Source organism: Phalangium opilio, unplaced genomic scaffold (assembly GCF_054372755.1).
Source record: "Phalangium opilio isolate 3A_F unplaced genomic scaffold, DU_Popi_V2 ptg000002l_1, whole genome shotgun sequence".
Classification (NCBI taxonomy): Eukaryota; Metazoa; Arthropoda; class Arachnida; order Opiliones; family Phalangiidae; genus Phalangium; species Phalangium opilio.
The window spans coordinates 12,226,531-12,237,311 of NW_028324144.1; the positions used below are offsets into that span (position 1 = coordinate 12,226,531).

The following is a 10,781-nucleotide window of genomic DNA, read 5'->3' on the forward strand; positions in this document are numbered from 1 at the left end:
CAAGCTCAATTAACAGCAGTCGGTAATCTAGCTCAATTAACAGCAGTCGGTAATCTAGCTCAATTAACAGCAGTCGGTAATTTAGCTAAATTACCAGCAATCGGTATTCCACCTTATTTACCAGTAGTCGCTAATCTAGCTAAATTACCTTACCAGCAGTCGGTAATCTAGCTTTATTACCAGCAGTCGGTAATCTCGCTTTATTACCAGCAGTCGGTAATCTAGCTTAATTACCTGCAGTCGGTAATCTAGCTTAATTACCAGCAGTCGGTAATCTAGCTTAATTACCTGCAGTCGGTAATCTAGCTTAATTACCAGCAGTCGGTAATCTAGCTTAATTACCAGCAGTCGGTAATCTAGCTTTATTACCAGCAGTCGGTAATCTAGCTTTATTACCAGCAGTCGGTAATCTAGCTTAACTGCCAGCCGACGGTAATCTATCTTAACTGCCAGCCGACGGTAATCTATCGTGATTACCAGCAGTCGGTAATCTATCGTAATTACCAGCAGTTGGTAATCTATCGTAATTACCAGCAGTCGGTAATCTAGCTTAATTACCAGCAGTCGGTAATATTGTTAAATCACCTTTTTTTTTTGCTGTCCCAAAGGCAGTTGGTTACATAATTCAGTAGTGTGGGGGACCTTTTCCAACTTAACTTGTTAGCTCACACAAAGTTAGGTCCCCTTGTTTTTCAACCACCTCCAAATAGCTTTAAACATCATAAACTGACTCTTTACACTGCTTAAATATCGCAGATTGGAATGGTTTTGAAAATTTAAAATTAAACATACTTAGACTTAATTATAGTCAATGAAAATCGCTTAGCGCAACGTTAGGTGTTGTACCTTCCATTTAAAAACGTTTTCAAAAATCACAAACGTATAGTTTTTCAAAATCCGAGTAACCGGAATGTTTTTTCAAAAAAATTTCCCATGTTATTTCTATGGGAAAAATTCCCGTTTTCCATCAAAAGGTGTGATGAATTTTATGGAAATGAAAACCACCCTTAGCAACTTTATTTTATATAAAATAACCTATTAAATGGATCTATTTGAAATTTTAACCACGTATTTAGGGTCCGAATTGCAAGGTATACCGGTATAATTCATTTAATAAATTGTTTGTTTACGCTATTTCCTGTCTTGTATAGGAGTACTATTTATCCTTCAATGTGGATGACAAAACAGTATCTGTGGAAGCATGAACGATGCAGTAAGGTAATGTCATAAGGAGATTATCTCTCTCTCTAAGGGCCCAAGATTCTATGTTACGGTTGAAATGTATGTATGTCCGATTTGGTTAGCCATCCGTCTCATCTCAAGTGGTATAATAATTGTATAGCCTAAACAGAGGCTGAGCGCATTCGCTGCAGAGTAACCCGGCATTGAACATTTTTCCCTCCTTCAAAGATTTCTCACGACAGCTCTTCGTGATTTTTACTAAGCGCGAATTTACCTCTTGTGTCTGAGAGAACTGGGGGGGTTCTGAAAATTCTCTTACTTATTTTTTCCCCTCTAATAGTCTAGAAACTTCAAATATTTTATTGGCGGTTTGCAACACACGTGATAAATGAAGCATCCAATAGAGAGGCGGGATCCTTAAAGCAGACGATTTTGTTTAGTCGGACGGTCAGTTTAAGGGGTCTCGGGGAACCTTGGAACCGAGGCTTGCGGTATTCGAATCACTTGGCTTTTCTACACACCCTTTAGCGTCAAAATTTAACATTAAATAGAAATTCATAAACGAATATTCTCAAAACACACTCAGTGCAATTTCGCGGCAGAAAAGGCTATTCTGAAAGTCCAAAAATGTCGCGGAAAGTCTTTACAAGTGGATATCAAACCTAAAACTTTAGCTAAAGTAACGCAAACGTTGCTTCCTCCACCAAAGCTTAATTTGAAAAATCTTTTCAAGTGAATATCACGACTAAAACTTCGTTTAAAGAAACGCAAACGTTGGAGGGAAAAAAAACTCATTGTATGTTTAAAGCAAAGTATTGTTATTATAAATAAATCCCGTTATTAACATATGGTCCAAATTATATTTCAAGGTGTAAATGTAAAAACCCAAACAGATTTGGTTAAGTTTGTGGAACCAAAAGCTAAAAAATTTCGTAAGTTTTCTCTTTACAATTTTTTTTATAAAATAATTACTTCCTGTCAAATTGGTTGTCTTAAATAAATCCGAAATGTGTTTAACTATACCTAGAGAGGAATGAAAGAACTCAAACTAATCCAGTAAAGTTTGCGGAACTAAATCCTAAAAAAATTCGTAAGTTTGGTCTTTATAATAAAATTTATAAAATAAAAGAGTAAGGATGACGGTATTGAACCAAAAATTTGACCCCCCTTCTTTCCCCCCTTTCAGGGGGGGGGGGTAAAATTTTTGGTTCTATACCCTCATCCTGGGGGTTGGGGGGATGGGGGGGAATTGAAGACGTCACGTGATGGTGTTGGCGGGGGGGGATTGATGACGTCACGTGATGGTGCTGGCGGGAAATTTTAATTTATTTTTAGTGTATTGGTATGACGTCACGGCTAATTATTTTATGACGTCACCTGGCTGGTACCTGTAGGGATAGGCTTATGCTATTGTAGATCCTGGTTGGTTTATGCTCTATTAGATCCTGCAAGATAGGCTTATGGTAGGTTATTCTAGGTTTATTATAATTATGAATCAGAATTTTAGTCAAAAACCTTTAATGAACACAATCAATTCCAATTAATTCGCGAATGTACGCATCATTATTTAAGCAAATGTAGAATAAATTATATAATTGTAGCTTACGCGTCAAGTTTTTGTCACGAACCAAGTTACAAAACTCTTCGAAAATGATCGAAGGAACTATACACGCTGCTAGGAAATTTTTTACACGGTCGTAATCATTGTGAGACATAGTACCGCGACTTACATAATATTTCTGATATATATCATTCATGCGTTTTACAATCGCTTCATACATGCATTTAATAACTTCGGCTTGATCATTTAAAAGCTTGAAGTGAAATCTCATAAAACTAAATTTCTCGTTCAGTTTCCCTGCCTCGGCCTTTGTTAGAGTGAATACGCTACCATCGTTGAATACTATCCATAACGGTTATTTTTATTTTCAAGTTCAAGTAACGATAATTACCCCAGTCACCACTTTCTATAGCTGAATAGATCTCCGTCCACTCCTCCATAAATTCCTTCAAAACGTCTTCCGAGATGGTGAGAATTGTTCCGTCCTTTATCAAAAGTAGGCTTGGCTCGAATCCATTTACCCCGAAAACGGCATAACATTCATTACTTAGTCCAGCACGGGCGTTCACGCGGTAAGCTCCGATCTTGGTGGACATTCTTACGACAGGTCTTTACGGTTTAAAAGCTGAGGACTGAATGATCTTTATCGCGAGATTTTCTGGAGTGCGGGGTTGATAATTAGCCTGAGGGTATATTGACTGGTGCTTTTCTTTTTTTATTGCCCTTTATTGCCCACCCAATAAGACCTTAAAAGGGGGCGTGGCTAAACCAGTTGTATTGTTATCAATGGAATCTGAGTGATTTATGACGCACCACCAACGTGTTAAGACATTCCATCGGCTTTTTATTTATACGTAATATTTATACGTAACCATGGTCAGACGGGTCTATGGCCATTAAAAGGGACAGAACTTGAACAAAAGAATTTATCCCCATCCGTTTTTATTTTTTTTACTATAAAGACGTGTCTTAATGGGTTTAGGGGCATGGTCGAATCAGTTGTATTGTTATGAATGGAATCTATTTTCGGATTTATTGCTTTGTTAGTTGGTGACTCTTCCTACCACGAAACATTTAATTGTTTCCAGGTGTTTGCCCCGAAGGCATTATCCTGACAAGTCTCAACATGTTATGTCTTTGTTGCGTTACCCGAAATTAATGTAATATTTTTAAAATACCAAAATGCAAATTCAACTAGGATGAAAGTAACGGCCACTATTTTCCCTGGCTTTGAAAGAGCTTCGCGAATTAACGTCTGCTTAGTAACAGCATCCATTACAATCTAACCTTTCATCCCCTTATTTGGGATATAAATAGCGTCTGATTTGGTCAGGACCTCATTTGATTGTTACACACCGCCAGGATAAGATGAATCGAGAAATTACACGTCTAGAAACGTTTGGTGCATTTGCGAGTACGTTTGTAAAACCGTCAGAACTAGCCCGTCATGGGTTTTACTATTTAAGTTCGGGGACCGACGCCGTTAAATGCCATTTTTGTGACTTAACGCTACGAGGATGGGAACCTAACGATAATGTTTTCGAGCAGCATCAGAAATTCAAGGCAGACTGTCCATTACTTCAAGGATTACCAACAAATAACATGCCTATATTCATCCAAAACCCATTGACTAAAGACATGCCACCAAACAGAAAGTACAGAGATGTCCCTCAAGAAGAGTGGGAGAAAGAAAAAGTCATTCCGCCAACCCAACCCATACCAACAACACTTACTCCGAATGACGATATTGTACTAAGAATTAAACGCGTTAATCTCGAGAAAGCTATAATTGAAATGTTTATTCAAGAACTTTTGCGACATGAAAGTTAGATCCTAATATTGTAAATATAAAAAAGGACTTGGTTTGCCCAAGCCTAAAAAACAAAACGATAAGAGTTTTTTCCAGTTGACTGAAGCGCGGATATTTTATTTTTCTATATAATTTTAAAGACAATCTGTATTTTACTACTCTTTAATTCAATCTCCTGATTTTTCTGGTAATGGATTTATTTCCTATAAATTAATTGAAATAAAATATCTTATCTCAGTATTTTCAACAACAATTCCATTTTCGTAAAAATTTTATCATGAAAAACTGAGATAAGTAATATTTTATTTCAATTAATTTATAGGAAATAAATCCATTACCAGTAAAATCAGGAGATTGAATTAAAGAGTAGTAAAATACAGATTGTGTTTAAAATTATATAGAAAAATAAAATATCCGCGCTTCAGTCAACTGGAAAAAACTCTTATCGTTTTGTTTTTTAGGCTTGGGCAAACCAAGTCCTTTTTTATATAATATCTGTTCCTTCAGTCTTTATTTGTATTAATCTATTATAAAATAATATTTGCCTGAAATGCGAAATTTTTCACTTCTAGGACGAGGTTAAAAATGGTTCTACACTTCTACTAATTCTTATATGATACGGTTCACAATTCGTTTTAGAACCCGAGCTTTATAGTCAACTTCAAAACAAACCTGCCACGATTTTAAACTATCAAAGCTGTATCTTTTACAGTCCACTTTACGATTGCAATTATCCATGACATTGCTTGCACTGCCCTTGTACGTTTACAATGATTGGCACCGTGGACAGTTATTTTAATTAAAATACCTAGGCCACAGGTCCAGTTTTAAAAATATCCTTATTTCCAACACTGATCCATCTATCCTTCCAGCTTTTACAATCACCCATTGCATAGACTCACTCATTAGTCTGCCTAAGCATGGATTTATAATAGAAGCTTACGCTTCCTGGATATTTCACTCACCTTAAAACGCGCACAACATTTATTCCTCGTCTGAAATAGTACCAGCCTGGCACGCGCGTTTGTGACGTGGAATTTGAGGCAAATTAAGAGGAGGGTTGAAGTTTTTCACGTGATCGAGTTCTAATTTTGAATAGCGCGCGCACGCGCGCCAAAAGAAAAAAGTTTGCCTCAATTTCTACGTCATCAGCCCCCCCCAGTCCCCACCCACGCGAATTTTTGTGACATAAATGTGTTTAAAATCAAAATGCCTTACTGAAGGCTACAGGGAAATATCCATGAAGCGTAAGCTTCTATTATAAATCCATGGTCTAAGTAAGGCAACTTAAGCCTTGGTCGAAACTAACATCTAAAATATAAATTAGAAAGGTATCTTAAGTATAGAATTTCAACCGAGACACATAATTAAACGAAAATTAGACCCGCCAGAGAAGTTTTTAATAAATATAGTGTTATATTTATTGAAAAATATCAAGTTAAAGTTTCAAGGCGGTGAAATGGCAAATTAGCGTCGTCTACTGTAGAGTAACGAACAATTAGCGTCGTCTGCTGTAGAATAATCTTTTGAGGTACTTACATTTTTAATTAAATTAACATACTTAGACTTAATTAAATTTGATGAAACTTGAAAAAGGCACACCTTGAATAGTTACTTGTTAATTTAAAAGTATTCCGAAAGCTAACTTCCATGTAGTTTTTAAATGATTCGATGTACAGGAGCACCAAAAACCCCATGTTATTCCTATGGGAAAATCGGCGAAAATCTGTGAATTTTCATTTAACATTGCGGGAGGATGTGGGATCTTATCTAGAAGGGCCTACCGGCCCTCTAGAATATATTCCATACCTTATTACCTTTCTAAATTATAAAAGAACCAATCAAAAAAACTTGAAATGTAACTCGAAATAAATATAATTTTTTTCCTTAATTTGTTCTTTGTAATGCTATTATACCTACTACAGTCTTGACAAAACCTTTTCAGTGGTTATAGTGTATGATGTTACTTAGCTTTTACCAACACATTTCGTGTTAAAAGTAAAACGTTTTTGAACATTTACAATGCCAAAGACCCATATCTTAGTGCTTTAGTATTTTTAACATAGTTTTTATACGTGTTTTAGTATTTTAACTTAGTTTTTACAAGTGTTTTCAATTTAACTTAGATTTTTTACAAGTGATTTAGTATTTTTATAAGTACTTTCAATTTTTTAAAGTACTTTCAATTTAGTTTTTATAAGTACATTACTGTTTTACTGTTTTATTGTTTTAGTATTTTATTGTTTTATCATAAGTGTTTTAGTATTTTATTGTTTTATCATAAGTGTTTTAGTCCCTTACAAAAACATTCTATAGACATTTATATAAAATATCTATAGCGTATTTTTTAGAATTTTTATCGAACACATCAATAGAATGTCTTTAGCAAATGGGTCATTTTTATAAAGAATTATTTTAGATTATTTTTAGAAATTCCTTTAGATTCTATAGATTGGATTCTAGGTTTTGTTTAAAAAGTTTCTAGGTTTTGTTTAAAAAGTTTCTAGGTTGTGTTTAAAAAGTTTCTAGGTTGTGTTTAAAAAGTTTCTAGGTTGTGTTTAAAAAGTTTCTAGGTTGTGTTTAAAAAGTTTCTAGGTTGTGTTTAAAAGGTTTCTAGGTTGTGTTTAAAAGGTTTCTAGGTTGTGTTTAAAAGGTTTGTAGGTTTATTTTAAGAAGTTTCTGGGTTTATTTTAAAACGTTTCTAGGTTGTGTTTAAAAAGTTTCTAGGTTTTGTTTAAAACGTTTCCTGAATTTGAAATAAATTTTCATTTATCTTTAAATTAATATAAAAAACAATCACATGTTTAAAAATGCTAGGTACCCGTTTATTTTGAAATAAAACTACATTTTATCTTCAAGTAACCATATATTTAGTATTTATCTCCTTTACTTTGTTTGACAATGAATCCATAATTTCTCTTTTCGTCGCAGTGGGATATCTTTTCATTGTATATCCTAAAAAATATTTAGGGTGATCCTGATCAGGCTCAATGTAAATAAAAAACTTTAGACGGAAATAGTCACCACAAAGAGAGTGAGATCAGGCTAATTGTAAATAAAAAACTTTAGACGGAAATAGTCACCACAAAGAGAATGAGATCAGGCAAATTGTAAATAAAAACTACAGACTGAAATAATCACAACAGAGGAAGAGAATCAGGAGATTAACACATATATACCATATGGCCATTGCTCTCGAGATTCCGTTCAAAGTTTTAAAGTTATATACAAATTTTTGTATTTTCATTAATTTTAGATTAGAACCAACAGCCTTTAAACTTACCAATAATTGCTTCTAATTTGATTTTATCCAGACCTGGCTTTGGTGCTTTCCCTTTATGGGCGTTACTTTGCCGCCCAGTTAGTGACTTCCCTATCAAGTCCTCTGTTGTAAATAAGTGCATAAGGAGGGATCTGGCTAGAACTGTTGGCCCAGTAGAAGTTCTTAACATCATGGATAATATACCTTTACTAACGTTTACAAGGTTTCCAATTGAAACCATAACCTGAAATAATATTTTTTTTTGTTGACATCTATCATAATATCAATCAGACGCTAAAGATTTCTTACATTTTGAGCATCATCTGAATTTTTTGGTCGAGATGTAGGAGATGAACTTGTGGAGATGGTATCATCCAAAGCAGATACATTGCCAGCCGTAACTGATGATTGAAAAGTATTCTCGTTACTTGAGATAATTTCCCTGGCAGATTCGACTAATGTTCTTAATTCGGAGAGCAGTGTTTTCCCCTCTACATAAAATAAATGATATATTTATAAGTTAATAAGCCAAAAATTAAAAGAACTCTTTAAATGATCGATAGTAATTATTCAAACCTTTCATTCTTTCAACTTTTTCCAAATTACTTGAATTTTCCCTTTTCAACAATTTGTATTTTTCTTTCAAAGTTTGATATTTATTACATTTGCAAGGCATTGGGCTTAATGGTTTAGTTAAAGAGTCAGAATTTAACTCTGAGGAGCTAGTGTTCAATACTTGTTGCATCAATAATGTTTGTTGATCTTCTTTAACTCTCTTCCTCTATAATCAAGAATAATTGTTAGTTTTATGCTTAAAATTCAGGCCAAATTTGTTACCTCATTCTTGCTAATGCCAGCTGTTTCAGTCGAAATACTAATTGATGGTCGGTCATCACTAAGCCTCCTCAAATTCCTGTTAGCAATTTCAGTCCTTTTAGCTTCCATATCGGAAAACTTACCTAATTAAAAAGAATTAAAGACCTGATGAGGATTCATTTTTAGACTTCTAGGATTAAAGGGCGATACTCGATAACGATATTTGTTTACAAAATTTCCGGGTTTTGATAACAGTAAAGAAACTGATTTATTTATCATTAAAAATCCAATGGCCTACCATGGGCTAGCAAAAGTCCCGTAGCTAAAGGTTTTCCATCACTCCAATTAATATCCAACTCCTGCCCAATAAATTTATCAGGGTTTTCCAAGACATTTCTTTTCATTATGCGATTATGTTTTAACATATCTTCTACATTTAAAACATCCCACATATCATCGTCTTTCCATTTTACAACAAAGTAAACCGTTTTAGCCTTGGCCATTGTGTGTTAATCTAAAAGACAAAATCATAAGTGCAAACGTAGGCAATTTGAATTTCTAATAAATAATTAGTGAACATTTGTACGTAACTTACCTAAATAAATTTTGCAATAAGAAATTCTTGTAGTTAAGCACTTAAATTCAACTTCGAAATAGCATAAATTCTAAAGTTCAATATGCGTCGGACACGTAGTTTCGGGATTCCCGTACAAGAGAAAAAGCGGGAAAAGTTAATACTAAGGCACAGCCAGATATATCTCTCACGCGTGTAGGGCAGCCGAGGAGCCAGACGTCACGTGATCCGTTAAGAAGGAAATACGAAATTTTTTGGGGGGTAAAACGGCGCGCGCATACTAGCTGACTGGAACAGGATATATATCATATAGAATATAGATGTTTACAGGCATGGAGGATTCCTACCATTAACACAAGGAGACCAAGCGACTTAGAGTGTAAAATCGTCTGCTATTTTACACTCCAAATTGCCTGGTCTCCTTGTGCAAATGGTATGAATCCTCCTTGCGTATAAACCTTAATTGTAAAGTATTCCGCGGTCCTTATATTTCCTGCCAGCAAAATATTATTAATTTTAACAAATAGAGTTAATTTTTCATAATTAATTGGTATTAACCGGTATTAACGAAACTTTTGATAGTTTATGATAAAGTAAGATAAGGGTCATAAATGTTTAATAAACATTTTCTGCTGTTGGAATTAGTAAGCCTTGAATAAACATTTTCTGCTGTTGGAATTAGTAAGCCTTGGAGTGTAAATTATTGAAGATATCATCGGGAACTTTCTCGAAAGGATCAGCTGTTTAAGGACTATACAAGATTTTAATGTCCAGTTGAGGTTTTTGGCACTAGACGAAATGGGAAAAGTTGCGAAGTCAAGTCTTTGGAAACAGCCGTATTTTACTGGAGTTTTCCGAATTCCAAGAAAGACTGAATATAGAATTCGAAATGCTAAAAACAAGAGAAGCAAGAATTTAGTTTTTGAACCTGATCCCAATGTTCAGAATCATGAACCTCTCGATGTATTCTAGGAGAGCGGTCGCTCTCTTAGATAAGACTTGATACCGCCTCTAATGCTAAAGGAGGGTTCTTTGATTGGCCGTAACTTTTTTCGTATTGTGTTTGCTGCTTTGAAATTTTGCCAGTGAACTAAAATTTGGGCCCTAATTTTGTGGTTAAAATTTCAAAGAGATCCAACTAATAGTTAATTCTATAATGAAAAAAGTTGTTAAGGGTGGTTTTAGAATCCATAAAATTAATCCGACATTTGGTGAAAGATACAATATTCTTCCATAGACATAACATGGGAATTTTATAAAAAAGAGCCTTTTCTCCGAAGGCATATAAGGAAAACTATTCACTCGTTACGTTTGGGAACCATCTTAAATGAAAGATAACACTTCATTCTACCTACTTTTCAAGTTTCATAAAGATCAATTAAGTTTAAGTATTGATTTTTATCATTAATAACACATACTTTGACTTACGTTGTTTTGGGTATTGGAATTACAGCGTTTTACCACTGTTATTTAGCCCTAATTTTTTAAATTGGACTTACGGCGTTTTTGTCGTGATTCACGCAGTAAGAGGGATATTATTAAGCAAGAAAAACATGGCGTTTGAGCTCGTGTAGGT

At 34.4% G+C, this 10,781-nt stretch overlaps 1 protein-coding gene across 4 annotated transcripts; it reads right to left on the minus strand.

Annotated features, from left to right (window-relative positions):
- Positions 1–7,352: 7,352 nt before the first annotated feature.
- On the minus strand, positions 7,353–9,469 carry LOC149719821 (uncharacterized). Of its 4 annotated transcripts, none has more exons than XR_016376145.1 (8): positions 9,227–9,469; positions 8,930–9,145; positions 8,653–8,774; positions 8,392–8,596; positions 8,125–8,306; positions 8,020–8,059; positions 7,676–7,938; positions 7,353–7,616 (listed from the first exon to the last, which is right to left on the minus strand). XR_016376145.1 is itself a non-coding variant. In XM_089857700.1 (8 exons), exons 2-8 carry the CDS (start codon positions 9,132–9,134, stop codon positions 7,408–7,410), a joined length of 957 nt encoding a protein of 318 aa, XP_089713826.1. In that variant the 5' UTR covers positions 9,135–9,145; positions 9,227–9,467; the 3' UTR covers positions 7,353–7,407. The 4 variants fall into 4 exon arrangements, 2 of the variants coding, with proteins under 2 accessions (XP_089713826.1, XP_089713813.1); XM_089857700.1 differs by having other exon boundaries at positions 7,353–7,508; positions 7,837–7,938; positions 9,227–9,467; XR_016376144.1 differs by having other exon boundaries at positions 7,676–8,059; positions 9,227–9,460.
- Between the last annotated feature and the right edge of the window lie 1,312 nt (positions 9,470–10,781).

Bases quoted from the DNA above. Each gene is read 5' to 3' on its own strand.
- LOC149719821 (XM_089857687.1), bottom strand. From the start codon at position 9,134: ATGGCCAAGGCTAAAACGGTTTACTTTGTTGTAAAATGGAAAGACGAT. The intron at 8,775-8,929 runs GTAGGCCATTGG...CTTTTTAATTAG, and splicing joins GGGACTTTTGCTAGCCCATG to GTAAGTTTTCCGATATGGAA. The intron at 8,060-8,124 runs GTAAGAAATCTT...ATATTATTTCAG, and splicing joins ATTCAGATGATGCTCAAAAT to GTTATGGTTTCAATTGGAAA.